Genomic DNA, 19,430 nt, shown 5'->3' with positions numbered 1-19,430 from the left:
GCAAAGCGAGCATTGACCACGGAGTCCAGCAACGTCCCTCTAGCCCGGACGTGGACAGGAAAGGGCTCCTGTCCACTCCACTGGCCAAGCAGAACGTGGCTCTTCTGGGGTTTCTGCTGTGTTTGGATTGAGCCTCAGGCCGCTTCGGGGTTTTCTCCTGGTTGCCTTAGCCAAGGGCCGGAGTTACATTCATACAGGAATCTTTGGCTGCAGAGCCATGTCCAAATGCTAGAGGGGAAGTACTAAGATGGGTGAGGTAGGGTGCGTGGCATGAAATGAGGCCTTGTGGAAACTGGGTGGGACGAGGATAATCCATGGCACTCAGTAATACCAGGGTACAAAATAGACAGGAATGGCAGAGTAGGTCACGCTGCTGGGGGATTGGCACTGTATGTGAAAGACACATCAAGTCAAATAAAGTACAAGGGCGGAATGCAGAGATAAAAACTCAGTTCCTTGGAGCAGCGAGTCCTGGAACCCACAAGGCAGGCAGCAATTCTTCATTTAATGCTAAGTGTCACACGGGGTCTGGCCCAAGAGGTGAATGCAGCTGAACTGCTTGATAATAGTGACCAGGATGTGCTAAATTTAACAGCCTGGTTGGTGGGGAAATACCAAAGAGCCCCACCACTGTAGCATTTCACTTCCAAATGGGGAACGACACGGAAATGAGGCTAATTAGACAGCACTCAACAGGAGCAGTCGCCAGAGTGAAACACCTGCAAGCTGCATGGAGACTATTTCAAAACATCATGATAGAGGCCCAAACGAAATATGGACGCGAAATAAAAAAGAAACAGTCAGGCGGCCAAAAATGCCTCCAGGGCTCAGCAGCAGAGTCAAGAGGTGGCTAGAGGTAAAAAATCCTCCTTTAAAAATCGGAGGTCAAATCCCAGTGAGGGGAAGAGAAAGGAGCATGAACTCTGGCCAGTCAAGCATAAAAGTGTACTAAAGTAGGCCAAGAAAGACTCTGAAGAGCGCCTCGCTAAAGGCACAGCTCAACCCGCAACAGCCACTTCCTTACCTGGGGCCCCTCAGAAAGGAGACAGAACGGGGCTGGTTTCAGAGACAGCCCCCATGATTTTGCTTTGCTTTAAGCCGATGCCTGGAGGTCAAGTGCGATACACTGACCTGTGGCACCAGCTCCCAGCGTCGGCCCCAGACCTTGGTGGGGAGCCCCCAGGCAAGGAGCCCACACAAGCACCAGACTCCCCCCCGTGCTGAGTGGCAGGTGTGGGGATGGCGGGGCCATTAACGGCTCAGCAGCGAAGGGGAAAAGCACCTGTGTTAAAGGCTGCAGTCCAGAATGTGGGGGAAGGAGCCCTGAGCCCACTCCCCTTCCCTCGTGGGGTCAGCGGGCACAAGGATGCTCATTCCCCAAGGCCCAGAATAGACTTAAAGGTCTCTGTGTCCTCGCTGGGGGTCAGAGCTGTGCAGCCGGGCGCCAGTGACTCAGAGCAGCGCTTTGTCAGGAATTCGTTTGGCCTCTGTGAAGCTCAGAGGCTGCAAGCAAAGGTCAGGAGTTCTGGGACAGCCCCTCCGGACGTCTCTACCTTTGACAGCCGGCCGCCTCCTATCCCCGACACAGGCGGACATGAGTGGTGGGGGCAGCTGGTGAACACTGCTCATGCTTCCTGGCAGAAATATAAACTCTACACTTATCTGCGTTGTGTCCTGTACTGCGAATCCTGCACCAGGGTGCCGATTTCACCGCAGCGAGAGATTTCTCCCATCCCACACTTGGCATGGTTGCTTTTTAAAGGCACGCGCACTGCCTGAGCTGTGTTAGAACAGGAGAAGCCGCGTGGATGCAAAGCCCATAAGAACGGCCATATTGGGTTACATAGGCACCGACTCCTGCGGTGCTCCGGGGCTGGAGCACCCACAAAAAAAAAATAGTGAGTGCTCAACACCCTCCAGCAGCCCCTTAATCACCTCCTCCTCCTCCCCCCCCAGTGCTTCCCACCCGCCACAGATCAGCTGTTCAGGAGGCACTGGGGGGGGAGGGTGCCATCAGGGGCAGAGCAGGGGTCAGGAACCCCCCAATAACTCATAAAGATGGTGCCTATGTTGGGTCAGACAAACTGGGGTTCATGAACCCTTGGGGGGTCATGAAATGTATCGGGGTTCTCAGAAAAAAATTCTGTAATGGCAGACGTAGCCGTCCGTAGGGACCCCGGGCGTGGGGGCTGGCAGCCCGAGCCCCGTAAGCATGACTTCCTGGCAGAACAAGTTTAAGCTTTGTTGTCGTCATGCGTTGTTTGCGTGGACTGCTCAAGATCCAAATGCTTGTGGGAGGAACTCTTTATTAAATACCTTCCTGCTGTTTCACATCTGGTACTCCTTGATGAAACATGTAGGAGGCTTCATCGAAGTGATATGAGCTACAGAAGTGAAATCTTGGAAGAGCGTTGCCATTTTCATAATGTAATAAGATTAATATTGTAATGATAAATAATAACGTAATCATAAATAGTGTGTCATGAGCGTGTCATAAAAAAACCCAAATTATTTCCAAGATCACTGCTTCTATGATTTATGCTCAGGTAAGGGAGAAGATCCCTGGAAATATTCATTTTTAGGAGGGGGTTTGTGAGATTTGATATTTCTGTGCAAGGAGTTCGCAGGTTGTTAAAGTTTGGGAACCACTGACCTAGCCCAATATCCTGTCTTCTGACAATGCCCAGTGCCAGGTGCTTCTGAAGGAATGAACAGAACAGGGCAATTTATTGACTGATCCATTCCCTTATTGCCCAGTCCCAGCGTCTGGCAGCCAGAGGTTTAGGATCACCTCTGCAGCACTGGCTTGCGTCCCTGAGCATCTTGGCTAATAGCCACTGACTGATCTATGCTCCACAAAGCATCATGGGTAAAAAATGCAAATATACCCTGCAGTCTCTGTTCCATTTGCTGCCAGCAGGGGGCTTTCTCTTTTTCTGTCCCCATCCCACCGGTCCAGCTGTCTCGTGGATTGGGAAGTCCATGGTCGGGGCTTTGGAGAAGTAACGGGCACCTGGCGAGTGACTGCAGCGAGGCACATCAATAAATAAGTGCCTAGATCATTGTGGATGCTGGTTGTGCTGGTACTGCACAGAAAGACGTAAAGATAGTAGGAGCTTGGTTAGTCTCTTGGCTGATGTGACAGATTGTGGTTGGCCTCCCAGCTGGGTGTCTGTATCTATTTAGAGACTAACAAATTTATTTGGGCTTCCGATGAAGTGGGTTTTAGCCCACGAAAGCTTATGCCCAAATAAATGTGTTAGTCTCCAAGGTGCCACAAGGATTCCTCGTTCTTTTTGCTGATACAGACTAACACGGCCGCTACTCTGAAACCTGTATCTATTTAGTCACCTCTCCCTTTCTCCCTCTAGGTACATGATCACATCCCTGGACCGCACCCATGCCGGCGTCTACCGCTGCATCGTCCGCAATCGGATGGGGGCCCTTTTGCAAAGGCAGACAGAAGTCCAGGTGGCATGTAAGTCGCACCCTCCTCCATATCTCCGTTGGTGGGTGAGTCTTTGTCCCAGGAGCTGGAGTGCCCCGAAGAGCCCACCAAAGCCCAAAAGACCTTCACAGCCCACAGCAGGCAGATGTCATTGCTCTTAATTATGGTTATGACCGAGGCCGGGGCCCCTCTGCGCTAGGTGAAATATGAACACAGAACAGCAAACAGTCCCTGCCCCAAGGAGCTTCCAGTCTCGTGTCTGGTGATGCTGCCTCTGCATGGCCAGAGTCCTTTGTGAGCAGTGGTGTCCGCAGGCTAAATTCCTCAACGGGTGTAACTCTCGTGAGTCATTTCCACTCCTGTTGTTAAGAGATGCTCACTGTGGTATATTTGGCTGGCTCAGACTCTGGCTAAGAGACCAACTGCAAAGGGGTATGTGATGGAGTAGGGGCTGTCTGTGTGGGGAATGGGAGAGCAGGGGAGGACTTTAGGGGATGGATGATACCGGAGCCTGTAACCTGAGCTAGGTAAGGGAGGGGAAAGGTCAACACCTTTGCCCGGGAAGGGGACAAAGGAGGGGAGTGGCAGGAGGGAAGCAGTTTGAGTTTGGGTTTGGGGCTGTGTGGGCGGAATTCAGGGTATCCTAGCTAGGATCCAAGCACCCTGAAAGCCCAGAAGGACTCGATAGAGGGGTCCTGACTGTGCCTGCAAGCCCTGCAGTAACCTGTGTTCCTGTTGTCCAATAAACCTTCTGTTTTACTGGCTGGCTGAGAGTCACTGTGGGTCCCAGGAAGAGGGGTGCAGGACCGGACTCCCCTACACTCCGTGACAGGGTAGGAACTGGAGCTCTGTTTTCGACACACTAAAGGTTCACGAAGAGGGGCATCCTGGGACTGGCTGGAAAGGCGGGGAACAGTGAGGTGCCAAAATGTGCAGATGACCCAAATTTGTATCGTTCGTCAGGACACAGGAGAGGGCGTAAAGAACTTCAGAGGGGCCTAATGAAGCAAGTGGAACGGGCAGCATGACGGTAGACGGTAGATAGCCGGGGGCTGCAGGTCAGGATTGAAGGTCACTGGCAGAGCTGAGGGGTGGGAGCCCAGGGCTGGGCTATCCGGGGGCTGTGGTTCAGCATGAAGGAAGCATTGACAGAGCTGGGGGTGCATGGCCAGACTGGAATAGCAGAGGGGGCTGTGGGTCAGGACTGAGGTGCTTTGGCAGAGCTGGCGGGGGCAGCTTGCCCCACTCCTATCTCAAGCCGGCATCGTCCAGGATTCACTCAGGAGTAAAATTCACCCGGGAGCGAGAGAAATCCGTTCCTCTGAGTAGCCTTCAACAGGCACCCAAAGTAAACAGCGTTTATAATCATTATGGAAAGCAAATGCAAACGCTGGTGCAGAGCGTGCTGCCTGCATAAATCAGCAGCGAGGCAGCTGCAGGCGCCCTAAAGAGCGGGAAAGGCTGGAAGGAAGATGATGGATTTCAGGCTGGCGTGAGGCGCGGGCTTGCCGGATGGCTCCTGCCGAGCCATGTGTCGCTGGCGAGTCTCGTCCATCAGAGAGAGGGGGAAGAACTGGAGCAACGGGGCCAAGGAGCATGGGGCTGGGAAGCAACGCAAGCAGGGGCAGGCCCCGACCCAGACAGGGACCCTGTTCGCCAGGCACTGCACAGACACCTGGTGGGAGTTGGGCCCTGCCCTGAAGGGCCGATGGTGAAGAGATGAGGCAGGCAGGATCAGGCCCTGAGGCTGGCACCCAGTGCAGGAGGCTGGGATAGCCCCTCTTGGGTGGTTGTTTTGGGGGTTCACGCTGGGCGTGTGGAAGGCAGGGACCCAGAGCGGGCCGTGCACCCAGGGCTGGCTCCCCACCCCTCAGCACGGGAGAGGGGCAGAGGCGGAATTGGCTGGGAAGCGTTTGAAAAGGGAGGGGCGGCCGAGGTTGACAGGGAACGGGCAGGTGGGGGATCCTCGCTGGGCACAGTGCCATTGACACAGGTGGGGGAGTGCCCCAACTAGGGGGCAGAGCACCACGGCGGCAGGGGGCTGGTAATGCAGGGATGACAGGAGCCTGGTTGGCTGTCCCGCGGTGCTGGAACTCTTTGGATCCCCCTCGCTCAGCGCTAGGATGAAAGCCTCAGGCCAGGACCGGTTCTCAGCAGTAACGAAGGGAAAAGCCGGGCGGCTTGTTCTAATTAACTGAGCTGCCTCTCATCCGACAGCTACACAGCCAGCGGGGGGGGGAGAGCGGGAGGGGAACGCTGGAGCACAGGCCCCCCGCTGACCAGTCGAGGGGGGTTCTTGTCCTTGAGTGCGTGTCACTCCCCCCCCCCAGCTTCTCTTCCTCCCTCCCTTCTGTGTCCTGGCACTGTTCCCGCGCAGGCCTGAGGCCTCTTGGGATGGGCTCGTCCTGCGTCCTTCAGGTGGGAACCCTGCAGCGCTGGGATCAGAGCCACCACAGCCACCTGAGCAGGCCTGCGCACTCCCGGCTGCGTCTCCAAATAGGGGCACTAGCACAGTCTGGTGCCGTCGCCAGCAGGCCGTGTAACAGCGACACACTGGCCCCTGCTTTGGGCAGAGGCTTCATGATTCACCAGCAGGACAGCCCTCTGGGCTAGCAAGACGGAGGCCACACGGCAAGCCAGTTTCAGGTGTTTTAACCGTCGGGTCACCTGCCCCTGCACAGAGCCCCGTCTGCATGGCAGCCTCCCCTGGTCCCAATAGGCAGAGCTGGCAAGGGGGGTGAATTACAGCTCCTAACTGGCACAGCGTCTCCCTAGGAGCAAAGCTCTGCTAGGGAAGAAAGGATGGCCTCTGAGCTATGACTCCAGAGATCCAGTTTCAGGGCCTCGCCCTGCCACAGCCTCCCTGTGTGCCCTTGGGCGAGTCACTTCCTCTCTCCAGGCCCCGTTCTCAGTCTGCCCTGGAGGGAGAATGATCCCCATCGTCTGTTTAGATTTCGAGGGACTATCTCCGGTGATGGCTAAGTACAGCGCCTAGCGCAGCTGGGCTCTGTGTGCGGCAAATCACGAGACAAACTAGCCCCTTACACTAGCCCCAGCCCAGCATGTGGCTAAGCCGATTGTCAAGGCAGCGCAGACCAGGCTGAGGTATAACAAGCCTGTTGCAGACAACAGTTTTCAAGGTGAAATATTAAAACGGCAGGACAAGGTTCCCTCAGTCGTCACCCGGCGACGGCTTTCACCCAGCCGAGCTTCCCCTGTGGGACTCTCAGCTGCTGGATCTGAATATGCAAACTCTCGTCTACCCTTTAGTTTGGGTAACAGAACCGCTCGTTGGCTTCTTTAAAAAATGTGGTGGAAAAGCCACAGTGACAGGCCTGGCGGGCTCTGGCTGGGAGCTGATGCAAGAACAGGTTGGAAATAAGGCGCACGTTGTTTGCAGGGAGGGCAATCACCATTGCGACAGTATAGCTAGGGAAATGGGGGACATGAGAGTCTTTAAATCAAGACTCTTTCTCAAAGCCTCGCTCTCGCTCGGCCAGAAGGTGAGGGCTGCATGCTGCAATCGTGGGAGTGGGGATGTTCTGTGACAGAGGAGGTCACATTAGATGGTCCCCAAGTGCCATTTGAGCCATACAAATCTATGAATCACAAAGTACCGGCATACCCAGGTGAGCTGTCCTGGGTTCCTCAGAAACTCGGCCCATCCTCTGCTGTGCAAGAGATTTCCAGGCCGTAGTAATGAGCTGAGGAATGTGTCTGAGCAAGCCCCCGCTTGTGTCTCATCCAGCATTAAAGTCTCTGAGCATAGCCAAGCAGTGACAGAATGGAACAATCCAGTTGAGCAGTAACGGGGGCCTTTGCAGCTCAGTTTGAAAACAGCCCAGGCCTTGCTGCAGTGAGTTTGGTGGCTCTGTGTCTGGACCGGGACCGTTCCTGGTGTGGGCTGCGGTACCTCTGCAGGGCTCGAGCACACAGTACTTAATCCTGTGGGTTAAAGCCAGGCTCAAGCAGTGCCCTTTGTATCGTGCTGGCCTCCTGCCCAGCGGTGATTTCACTCCAGTGCTGAGGGACTGGCTTTCTCCTCTGGTGGTTTGGATGTGAGTTCCACCTCACTCCAGAGTCACCCCCAAAGCTGGTTCCAGCCAGATCCCCACGAGCCCCGCTCCCAAAGAGTGATGACAAATCAAGAAGCTAATGAGAAATTAATAAGGCAGCTGCGCTAACAACTAATGATAATGGCAAAGTCATTAAAAAAAGATTCTTTACATGTTTTTAATTACAGCAATTAAGGGAAGTCAATAAAATATCTCCCCTCCCTCCCCTCTTCCTCACACACCCTAGTTTACTTCTATTTTTTAAAACGGCGATAAATTTCCGGAGTGCAAACAGCTGAGCAGTAAGAAGGCAAAGTGAGACTCTGACCTTGCCCTCAATGCCACAGTCATGAGTTGGCTCGAACCCTCCACACAGCTGGTTTTTCATAGAATCTCAGGGCTGGAAGGGACCTCAGCAGGTCATCTAGTCCCACCCCCTGCTCAAAGCAGGACCAACCCCAACTAAATCATCCCAGCCAGGGCTTTGTCAGGCCTGACCTTAAAAACCTCTAAGGATGGAGATTCCACCACCATCTGTGGGTCACCCCAATGTGCTATTTCATTGTGGCGCCTGGCCCCCAGTGTGCCGGGTGCTGTTCAAACCCAGGACAAAGGGACGGTCTCTGCCCCAAAGCCTTTCCAGTCAAAGTCAAAGACATGAGACGAGGGATGGATGCAGACAGGCGGCTGAGGGGTCACAAAGGGTACTGGTCAATGTGTCAGGCTGTGGTCTCTGCACACCAGCAGCTGAACCGTGGCTGAAGTTTTGTGTCGGCACTGCAGCAAAGGAGAATCTAGCCCTGCCACGAGTAGGAGACAAGGTGTGGCAGCTAAGCAGCGAGGCTTGTACTGCCCCAGGCAGCACGGGAGGCCAGAACAGCCACGTTGGCTCTGCTCGAGATGGGGGCGAGCGGCAGGCACACCCTGTGGCAAGGAGACGGACACAGACAGTTCCCTTCTTGGTTCACGCTCCGGCGTTGGGCTCCGAGAGCACCTTGCCGGCTCCCTGCCGGCCCTGACACCTTTGTCTCTGTTTGCTTTCCAGACATGGGCAGCTTCGAGGAGAGCGAGACGCACCAGAGCGTGTCCCACGGTGAAGCGGCCGTCATCCACGCCCCCCGCATTGCCAGCTTCCCCCAGCCCCAGGTCACCTGGTTCCGGGACGGCCGGAAAATCCCCCCCAGCAGCCGCATGTGAGTCAGGCCTGGGCTCAGCCCCAGCCCTGGAGGGACGCCTGGGGACAGAGAGGAGCCGCTGACACTAGGGAGGCCAAAGACAGGTGCCCCGGCGGCCCAGTGGCACCGGCTGGAACCAAGACAGGGTGAAGGTTTCGGGCCTGCTGCCTGTGGGGGGTTGTCGTGGCTTTTGCAGGCAGGGGGTCATCTAACTAAACACCCCCTGCAGAGCAAGGCAAGCCCACCCTGACGCATAAGGCGACTTCCCCCCAGGCTGTCCGCACAGCAGTACTAGGCAAGGTCCAGCCGGGCACTAGGGCAGCGCTCACTCTGCATCCTACAGCACCCCCCTGCAGCAGCGCGGCCCCGCAGGGCACGCTGGGGGCAGGAGTAGTGTACCGAGCACACTGGGACGGCGGTGTGGAGGGAAACCCCAAGCCTTCCTCCTGCACATGTCCACGCACCAGCTTCTCTCTCCTCTTCCCCGTCTGCCCCCCTAGCATCACCCCTCTGCCTGCCAAGCGCCAGCTGCACATCAGGAGACAGAGAAACCTCTGAGCACGTCCTCCATCGCCTCCAGAAGCCCTGTACTGCACCTTCCCCTGGGGGAGTGTGCGCGCCGGTGTGTCCTCCCCTGGCGAACAGCCCTCTGGGGAGCCAGCCTGCCTACCAGCCTGCAAACCAGCCCCCCGCCTCCTCCCCGGGCTCTGTGCGCTGATTCTATTAAACGCCTGCTCCATCACCCTGCTCCTGGCAATTACAGCAGATTAATATTCATGGCGAAGTTCAAAGGGGTCTTTGGGAGTGAATCGGCTGGTGCCTGCGGGGTGGAGATAGGGATCTGATGAATGCTATCAGGCTGGCAGAGGCAGGCCAGGGTGGCATGTAGCCACCAGCCCTCGGAGCCCCCTATCTGACCGGGAAATTTGGCTTCCTGCCCCCTGCCTGGTGATTAGCAGCCACTTATCAACCCACTGGCCGTGTTGTGCCCACGCCAGGATGCGCACAGAGCGGGGAGGGGAGCAGCCGGGGGTGGGTTTGTTTATTCGTTTATTTATTTGGGATTGATTCACTTTTGTCTCCTAATTAAATGATCAGGCGGCTGCAGGAGCTCGACTAACTAACTACAGACTCTTGTCTAGGAGATCAGGGAGAGGGAGGAAATGTACCCATGGCAACAATGGGTACCGAGGAGATGCAGAGCTTCATTTATTTAGTGCAGGCTGGCAGTGATGGAGCTGCTTATGGTGACAGCTCGCATCCCAAATACAGAGGGTTCTCCCCATTTACCTTCCCCTCAGCTCTCCCACCCCTTACCAATCTTCTGTGCCCTTGGCATCCTAAGGTGCTTCTGGTTCCTTCTCCACTTCCAGACAGCACCTGCGCCGTGCCACACTCTGCAGGGTGTGCAATGTTATCGTTTTACCTGGGGCGTGGAGGTGTGCCACACCAGAGCCGCACCCACACATACCCCGTGACCCACCAGTGGAGCAGCACTGGGGCCGAGAGTACGTCTATGCTACAGCAGCATGGCTGCAGCGTCGTCCTGGCCTGAGAGCAGCTGGCACTGTGTCTTGCGTTGTTTGCATGCAGGACACAGACTGACTGACGCTTTCCGTTTGAAATTGGCAAATACGTGAAGGGTTAATTTCCTTTAAATGGAGTCACCTCTGAGGCAGCAGCCAGTCACCTCAGGCACTGGGCTGTTCCATACAGTCACTGCAAAGCGATATCAGTGCAAAGTATTTATTATTATTGTCATTACATTCCTAGACCCCTTTCATCCCCGGGATTCCAGGGGACTTTAGAGTCTGGTCTTAAAACCATCATGGCACCCCTACAGGACAGCAAACAGCCACCCGGCGTGCCAGCAGGAGCCTGGGAATATGGCAAAGGGGCTGAATGCTCCCGGGGAAGCCCGGAGCAGAACAGAACCAGGCCAGGACACTAATAACCCAACTGCAGCGGCACAGCACCTCCTAATGGTGCATCAGGACATTGCTCGGAAAGTATTTCAGAGCAAAGAGCACCCCCTGCTGACGGACCTGTGGAGTGCTGGTTCTTCCCAGCAGAGGGAAGGGGATAGTCCTGCGAAGGGAAGCCACGTTCCTTTTGACCTCAAAGATCTTTGTAGCTATTGGGTTCCCAGTGCTTTGCAACCCCCCAGTCCTGGGCGCCTGCTCGCTGAGGTCCCCTGCCTTTGGGATAGCCCATCCCAGCATACATCAGAGCCCAGCAGCCTTCCGCAGCCGGGTGGGATTCCCAGCTCTGATGGCTCCATCCCGGCTGACCCTGAGTGCAAAGAATGAGTTGGCCCAAGCTCTCTCCGGCAGCCCCAAGGTGAAAGAATTAGCCCAGGCTGGTCAATCTAGGGCTGCCACTTTTGTGGGATCACACTTCTCACTAGCTCAGCTGGCACAGCTAACAATGTGACGCTCAGATTATTTAGGGCTGCCACCCCATTGTCATGCGGCTTCTCAACCTTGAGACACACTGCTGCTGCTATGCCATGACATGCTGCTGCCTCCCAGCATGTGACACGTTGTCACCATGGTGCAGGGAGTTTGTCATGCATGACAGGGTTGCTTGGGTCCGAGGGCTGATTTAAAGTCTGGGCATCGTAGGCTGGGCCACAGCTCCTGGAGTCGCACGACGAAGAACATCTATATTTTCTAGCTCTCCTGTGCGCAAAGAAAAGCTTGAAAATGTGAATTGAGCATGACTATTGGTTGCCTGAGTCTGCAGAGAGCCTGAAACAATAGTTCCAAAAGCTTCATTCATCTTAATTCTGAAATGTTCTGCCACCTCAAGGAGAGGTGGGGCCACAGCAGGGGGGTGGAGCCATATGGGGGTGTACCTGCATCCCTGGATTGTGCTAAATTGTGAGTCAGGCTGCTTTGAGATCAGGCAGACAAAGCACTGTTTCCTGGACCATCTGTATTTTGAGGCCACAGTAGGGCATCTCGGACTTCTTTCACAGCCTTTCAGACGCGTGTCAGACGTCCCGATCCCCGCTCCCGCCAACCCGACTGCAGGGAGGCAGAGACATTAGCGGAGCTGTTTATTGGAGAGAATCCCTCCAAACCCTGCCACGCTCACCTAATGGGAGAAAGAGAAAAGAACTTGACTGGATTTGTCCTTGTTAAACTAGCATTAAGGATGCTTAACAGATGTTGCGGGCCCATCACATTAGGATCCAGAGATAGACTTGACAAACTAATGGTTTTGTTTGTCATTGAGAAAATGAATTTAAAAAAAAAATGCAGGAGCCAGAGAAAATGAGAGAGGGAAAGCGCTGGCACTCACACAGGCTGGAATAGTCTGCTGGAAAAAAATGACTCCCTCTCCCCACACAGACAGATACATTCATAGTGAGACATGTGTTGTCCCCTGGGCTAGTCTTTAGGAAAGATCACTCTCATACCAGCCTCCTCTCTGCTTGTGTGCTTACCTACCTAACGCGCACACACACGGGTAGCAGCGAGGCAGCACACAGCCTCGGCCATGCGCATGTACATGGTATGTGTAAACATACATACCAATATTGCATGATACAGCCATGCACACATGTAATCGTTCTGGATTGCATAGCCTATAAGACACACACATATGGGGCACACAGATAGACACATTCCACAAACACGGGTAGGCATGGGTAATGGCCACTCTGCTCCAGGCATCCCTGGGGTTTGAACTCTGAAGCCCAAAAAGCCTGAACATCTGCTGCTTTAGCTAAAGGAGCACCTCCGCTCACTGGCAGCTGTAGTAGGCGTGTAACTTCTTATGCCGACTAGCTGCTAGAGGAGCCACATGCTCCCAGTGTGCATTTCACACTCCCATGTGTGGATGTAGAAATACTTACACAGTGGACACACACTTGTCCCCATGTCTCTGGACCAGAGATACACAGAGAGAGAGAGAGAGAGAGAGAGGAGAGAGAGAGAGAGAGAGAGAGGAGAGAGAGAGAGAGAGAGGTGGCAGCAGCATTGGGCGCCGTCAGCCCCAGCGAGCTGGAATTGAATTTGTAACCCACATTATGTGGGAATTGAACTGGTCTCTTTTCTATTTGCAAAGCAGGATTGAGGAGATAAAACTCCTTTATCTCATATTTAATGGCAAAGTATATTCCTCAAACCATTTTATGTTTCCAGCAGATTAGATCATTGGGTAAAAAAAGAAAAGAAAAATCTATTAATCGGCAACTGTCCGATCTGCCGCCCCCCTCCCTCAATGCTTAGGCACTGGGCAACATAAAGACAGACGTGATCAATTGTGTAAATTCTGCTCGTTGTCCAAGATTAAGGGTTTTGCAGGCTCGTTAATTTGTGGCTTCCTGTGCTGCACTCGGCACTGCCGTGGTGTCTTACCCTCTTAGTGAAACCCGCAATGGGAGAGTGTGAACCGAACCTGAGCTAGGCTCTGAGCTGCCTTCCCCACCAGCTCCAGATCCGAATGTCCGCAGGGACCCCTGACCAGAGACAACCCTGAACTGGCCCTGGACCAAAGATTCCTGAACTTGAGGGCTGCACCCCTGCTCCCCGCGGCGAGTTCGCTGCTCTCACGCTGTCTCCTCTGCGCTGCCCTTGCCAGAGCCATCACACTGGAGAACACCCTGGTCATCCTGTCGACAGTGGCACCCGACGCCGGCCGGTACTACGTGCAGGCTGTGAACGACAAGAACGGAGATAACAAGACGAGCCAGCCCATCACTCTCACCGTGGAGAGTAAGTCCCGGATCCCGGGGGGCGGGAGCAGGGGGTGGGGGGGCGTGTAAAGGGAGCTGGTTGGAGCTTCTGGCGGCCACTCCAGGGGCTTGTTCCTCAGAGGAGGAATCCAGGAATCGCAGGGAAAGAATATGTGCCCTGCTGGCTCTGCGCCGCCTGGCACATGGGTCCCAGGGCCAGATCCAGGGGGCGGGGGGGTTGGCATTGGGTTGGATCTGCAATGTCCAGACTTGGTGCAGTGTGCTCGGGGGGCGGGTGCAGCCTGAGAGAGAGGAGAAGCAGGGGGTGACTGTGAGGCCACTCAGAGGCTTGAGGTAGCTTTTGTGTGCAGGTGGGCAGGTGTGTTTGGGCAGGCAGGTGTGCACCGGCTGGCATGTGTGCACAGGCAGGTGTGTGTGCAGGCAGGCAGATGTGCACCGGCAGGTGTGTGTGTGCATGGATGGGCATGTTTGTTCGGGTGGGCATGTGTGCACGGGCAAGGGTGTGTGCCCAGGCAGGCGGGTGTGTGTGCGTGGGCGGGTGTGCACAGGCTGGCTGTGTGCACTGGTGGGTGTGCTCTGGTGGGCGGGTGTGCACAGGCTGGCTGTGTGCACTGAGGGTGTGCTCTGGTGGGCGGGTGTGCACAGGCTGGCTGTGTGCACTGGTGGGTGTGCTCTGGTGGGCGGGTGTGCACAGGCTGGCTGTGTGCATTGGTGGGTGTGCTCTGGTGGGCGGGTGTGCACAGGCTGGCTGTGTGCACTGGGGGTATGCTCTGGTGGGCGAGTGTGCACAGGCTGGCTGTGTGCACTGGGGGTGTGCTCTGGTGGGCGGGTGTGCACAGGCTGGCTGTGTGCACTGGGGGTGTGCTCTGGTGGGCGGGTGTGCACAGGCTGGCTGTGTGCATTGGTGGGTGTGCTCTGGTGGGCGGGTGTGCACAGGCTGGCTGTGTGCACTGGGGGTATGCTCTGGTGGGCGAGTGTGCACAGGCTGGCTGTGTGCACTGGGGGTGTGCTCTGGTGGGCGGGTGTGCACAGGCTGGCTGTGTGCACTGGGGGTGTGCTCTGGTGGGCGGGTGTGCACAGGCTGGCTGTGTGTACTGGGGGTGTGCTCTGGTGGGCGGGTGTGCACAGGCTGGCTGTGTGCACTGGGGGTGTGCTCTGGTGGGCAGGTGTGCACCGGTGAGCGGGTCTGTGTGCGTGGGTGGGTGTGCATAGGCTGGCTGTGTGCACTGGTGGGTGTGCTCTGGTGGACAGGTGTGCACAGGCTGGCTGTGTGCACTGGTGGGTGTGCTCTGGTGGGCAGGTGTGCACAGGCTGGCTGTGTGCACTGGGGGTGTGCTCTGGTGGGCGGGTGTGCACAGGCTGGCTGTGTGCACTGGGGGTGTGCTCTGGTGGGCGGGTGTGCACAGGCTGGCTGTGTGCACTGGTGGGTGTGCTCTGGTGGGCGGGTGTGCACAGGCTGGCTGTGTGCATTGGTGGGTGTGCTCTGGTGGGCGGGTGTGCACCGGTGAGCGGGTCTGTGTGCGTGGGCAGGTGTGCACAGGCTGGCTGTGTGCACTGGTGGGTGTGCACAGCTGGGCGTGCGTGCAGGCAGGTGGGTGTGTATGCACTCTCTCCTGTCTGTGTAGAACGAGGGGAGGGTGATGGGCCCCATGCTCAGCCTGGCATTAACCAGGGCTGCCCAGGGATCAGGGAAGGCTAAATGGTGACGCTGGCTCTGTAGTCCCGTCAGTGCTGGGGCGGGGGGGAGCCGCCGGCCCCAGAAGGTTTACCAGGGCTTTTCACGGATGGGGCGGTGGGGCTGCAGCTCACTCCCTACATTCTTTGAGGGAATTGCTCCCTGCTAATAGCTCTCCTGGCTTCATCAGAGCCCCCTCCCATCCCATAGCTCCCCACCCAGGAGGGTCCCCACCACCACCACAACCCCAATGTCTCCAGGCCATTTTACAGGGCTGTCTCTGTGCATCTGGCTTTCTGGCCCCCGCTCCCGTTGGCTCAGGCCCAAATTTAATTTGCAGTAAATCTCTTCAGAGGCTCCAACTTCTGCTGACTTAACAGCTCAACCTCCTTGAAATTTATTTCGGCTCTTTGGGCCGTGCTGCAGGAGCCGGCAGGCACTAATTATCTCACCAGCCCAACCCCCTCCCCGTACACCCTCCCTCCGCCACAGGCTCCCCGGGCCTCCGCATGGCACATCCCCTGCCCTGGCCCTGGAGATGAGGGCAGCAGCAGCTCTGGGCAGCGCCCCCTTGCAGAAAGGGCTGCAGAAAGTCCCTGCCCTGTGGCTTTCATAGGTTTTGTTGGTTCCACCCATGAGGGGCTGTTGGCAGGGACTGGGGCTCTGCATGGGGCAAGGACTCCCCATGCACTGGTGCAGCTGCACCCCACTGTGCAATTCCTGCCCTAGGCTCTGCATCTCAAAGGCTCTGCCAGTGCCCCTCAATCCCGACCCACAGTCCCTGCTTTCCCAGGCCAGTTGTGTCAAGTGCAATGAGCACTGGGTTCCCCTTTGACCTCACCTGCCCATGGCCCTCCCTGACCAGCGTGGCCCCTGCCACAGCCGCTGAGTGATCCATCCCCCGGAAAAAGCCCTGACTTGGTACAAAGCGTCTGCGCGATCTCATCCCTTTGCTCTCTCCCTCCTGCTGTTTGCTCCGCGGCCGCTTTATGGCTTCCCTTGTTGGACTTTATCTGCCCGGCCCGGCCTGGCGCACCATTAATCCATCGTGCTGTATTGATGTGTCCTGCCATGTAAATAAACAGCGCCAAGGCCTGTTTATGGATTCAGCTAGATCAGCAGCTTTCACACCAATCCCTTTTTACAGCACCTACATGAGGGTTTTTTATCGTCGCAATTATTTTGCCTTCTACACTTCCCCACTCCCTCCTCTGCCGAAGCCGCGGGCGGCGCAGGGCTGCCGAGATTACCCCAGGGGGGTGGGGGATGGATGCTCAGTGCCCTCCGGGGCTTGTAGGGACCATGTGGGAGGATGGGTTACAGAACCCCCTGAACCCTTTCCCACGCAGCTAAGCACTCGTGGCATCCCCGACCAGCCGGGCACAGGACCCCCGTGTCTGGGCGGCTGGTGGGCCAGGCCGTGATGGAGAGCAGGTGGGTGCCAGCCCCCACTGAGCTGGGAGTTGGCGTGGGGCAGAGCAGAGCCTTGCTGAGCCTGGGGAGGTCTCCGAGGCAGGACTGCAGGGCTCCGACAGGCTTGCCAGAACTCTGACTCGCCTGCTGCCTGTTCCCAGCCATCGAAAGCACAGCCCCCTCCCCCTCGACTCTCACCGGCTCACTGGCCCTCCATGCTGGTGCCTGGCCCCTCCCCGCGAGCCCCATCGGCCGAGGAGGCAGGCGCTTTCTAACAGCTTGCTCTACCGCCTCGGCTCCCCTTAGATGTCGGCGGCCCGGCCGATCCCATCGCTCCCACCATCATCATCCCACCAAGGAACACCAGCGTGGTGACCGGCACCTCAGAAGTGACCATGGAGTGCGTGGCCAATGCCAGGTGGGTAGCTGCCCCCCAAGGTCCCGGGGGCTGGACTCTCATCTGAGGCTACCCTTGGGGCAGATCCTGAGCAGGCTCCTGTAGGTGTGGGGTGGGGTTCCTGGCATAGCAATAGTGCCGCCCCCCATCTGTGCTGCCAGCTGCCTGGGGGACCTCTGTTGGCATGGGAAGCTGGCCCAAGATGCAGAGGATGGGCCCTGCCCAGGGTGGGTGCCCTGGTGCTGGGTGATAGGGGGCTCTGCTGAGTCAGGTCTGCTCTGCCTGCCCTGCCCCATAGCGAGGGAGGTCCCTGGCTGGGCCCAGAGCCTCTGTACCAGGAGAGCGCTTGAGGGATTCAGCTGCAGGTCGAGACCGGCTCCAAACCCACCTCCCGTTGTGGGGGCGGGAGACAGCCCAGTGACATGGGCAGGTCTCTTGCTGTGGTCGTGGCCAGAGACTCCCCTCGGGCTTGGGGTCCCCTTCTGCTGAGCCCTGCAAACGTAGAGGGACCAGATCCCTGGCCCAGAGCTGCTCTGAAACCTCCCTCCCCCTAGGATGCTTGGGTCCCTGTTCCCCTGCAGGCTGGCAGACTCTGGTTGCAGGAGCTGAGCAGGATCCGGGGCGGGTGGAAGGCAGGGGCTGTGTCCAGGTCGGCTCTCCCACACTCTCCTCACCCCCCAGGCCACTGATGAAGCTGCACATCATCTGGAAGAAGGACGGGGCGCCGCTGTCCAGCGGGCTCAGCGACTACAACCGCCGGCTCACCATCCTCAACCCCACGCTGGGTGACAGCGGGTACTACGAGTGCGAGGCCGTGCTACGCAGCAGCAGCGTGCCTGCCGTGGTGGAGGGGGCCTTCCTCGCCGTGCTGGGTAAGGGCCCGGCTCTCTGGCGGCCCAGACGAGTCTGGAGAGGTCCTGTCTTGCTGGGTCACTGTACAGCCTGCATGCACCAGAGGAGCTGGGGCAGCCTGGCCAGGCTCCTGCCTTTGCTTCTTCTGGGGTCTCAGTGCCAGGGGCCTGTGGGGAGGAGCGTATCAGCCCCAGCACCCGGGCTGTGAGTTGAGGGCTGCCGGGCTCTCTCTGCCTTGGGTGCGCTCCCTCGGGCTGCACAGCAAGGGGTGGGGCCCCCCGCAGCCCCTTCGCTGCCTCTAGCACCCTCCTGCGGCTCAGCCAGGGCCCCTCCCGTGGCTGGGGCCCGTCTGAGCCAGGCCCTGGGGGTGCCCCTGGCTGGCTGCTCGTCCAAGGGCTGGGGAGAGGGCAGCGGGCTGCTCCGGTTGTTCCTGCCTCTACCTCCGGGGGTCTCGTTGCAGAGCCGCCCCAGTTTGTCCAGGAGCCGGACAGGCACGTCACGGCCGAGATGGAGAAGGTGGTGACCATCCCTTGCCAGGCCAAAGGTAATGTCTCCCCCCACCCCCGGCACCCTGCTGCTTCCCAGACCCGGGGTGCTCATGACTAATGCTGCCTCTCGGGGGCGGGCTTTGGGTTGCAGGCGTCCCGCCGCCAGCCATGGCATGGTACAAGGACGCGGCCCTTGTGCAAGTGGAGAAGCTCTCGCGGTTCCGGCTGCTGGGCGACGGGAGCTTGCAGATCAGCGGGCTGGTGCCCGATGACACCGGCATGTTCCAGTGCTTCGCCCGCAACGCCGCCGGCGAGGTGCAGACCTCCACGTACCTGGCAGTGACCAGTAGGTGCCAGCTCTTAGCCCTGCAGGCCAGGGAATAGCGCCTAGCAGTGGGCCCAGGATTCTCGGGTCCTGAGCCCATCGGTGCCTAGTGCCAGCCCCTCAGGCGTGGCACAGGCTGGGAGCCCAGCAGGGATGGGCCAAGGCTGCCCTGGCCCGGAGACCCCCAGAGTATCTAGCTAGGCTCTGCGGGGAGTGGGGTGGGTGACTCTCCTCTGGCAGTCAGTGTTGACTTCAGTGTGGCTCTAGGGGACGCTGTGATGTGGGGAGCCCCAGCAGGAGGCGCAGACCCCAATGCCCCAGTGTGGCGCTAGGGGGCGCAGTGCTGTGGGGAGTCCCAGCAGGTGGCGTGGACCCCAATGCCCCAGTGTGGCGCTAGGGGCGCTGTGCTGTGGGGAGTCCCAGCAGGTGGCGTGGACCCCAGTGCCCCAGTGTGGCGCTAGGGGCGCTGTGCTGTGGGGAGTCCCAGCAGGTGGCGTGGACCCCAATGCCCCAGTGTGGTGCTAGGGGGCGCTGTGCTGCAGTGGTGGGGATCTCAGGAGGGGGTACTCTCCCCTGGCAGTCAGTGTTGACCCCAATGCCCCAGTGTGGCGCTAGGGGGCGCTGTGCTGTGGGGAGACCCAGCAGGTGGCGTGGACCCCAATGCCCCAGTGTGGTGCTAGGGGGCGCTGTGCTGCAGTGGTGGGGATCTCAGGAGGGGGTACTCTCCCCTGGCAGTCAGTGTTGACCCCAATGCCCCAGTGTGGCGCTAGGGGGCGCTGTGCTGTGGGGAGCCCCAGCAGGAGGCACAGACCCCAATGCCCCAGTGTGGCGCTAGGGGCGCTGTGCTGTGGGGAGTCCCAGCAGGTGGCGTGGACCCCAATGCCCCAGTGTGGCGCT

General features: G+C 58.0%; 1 protein-coding gene across 5 annotated transcripts in view; it reads left to right on the top strand.

Annotated features, from left to right (window-relative positions):
• Nucleotides 1-19,430, top strand: part of SDK2 (sidekick cell adhesion molecule 2) — a 168,983-nt gene that overhangs the window by 108,401 nt on the left and 41,152 nt on the right. For all 5 annotated transcript variants that reach the window (XM_030534609.1, XM_030534607.1, XM_030534605.1 and 2 more), the window contains exons 3-9: nucleotides 3,372-3,478; nucleotides 8,549-8,696; nucleotides 13,269-13,402; nucleotides 16,778-16,889; nucleotides 17,550-17,740; nucleotides 18,181-18,264; nucleotides 18,360-18,554. In XM_030534609.1, the coding sequence (XP_030390469.1) occupies nucleotides 3,372-3,478; nucleotides 8,549-8,696; nucleotides 13,269-13,402; nucleotides 16,778-16,889; nucleotides 17,550-17,740; nucleotides 18,181-18,264; nucleotides 18,360-18,554 (971 nt within the window). The remainder of the gene's footprint in view (nucleotides 1-3,371; nucleotides 3,479-8,548; nucleotides 8,697-13,268; nucleotides 13,403-16,777; nucleotides 16,890-17,549; nucleotides 17,741-18,180; nucleotides 18,265-18,359; nucleotides 18,555-19,430) is intronic.

The sequence above is a fragment of the Gopherus evgoodei genome, chromosome 15, assembly GCF_007399415.2.
Source record: "Gopherus evgoodei ecotype Sinaloan lineage chromosome 15, rGopEvg1_v1.p, whole genome shotgun sequence".
Lineage (NCBI taxonomy): Eukaryota > Metazoa > Chordata > Testudines > Testudinidae > Gopherus > Gopherus evgoodei.
This window is presented reverse-complemented; position numbering and strand designations above follow the sequence as displayed.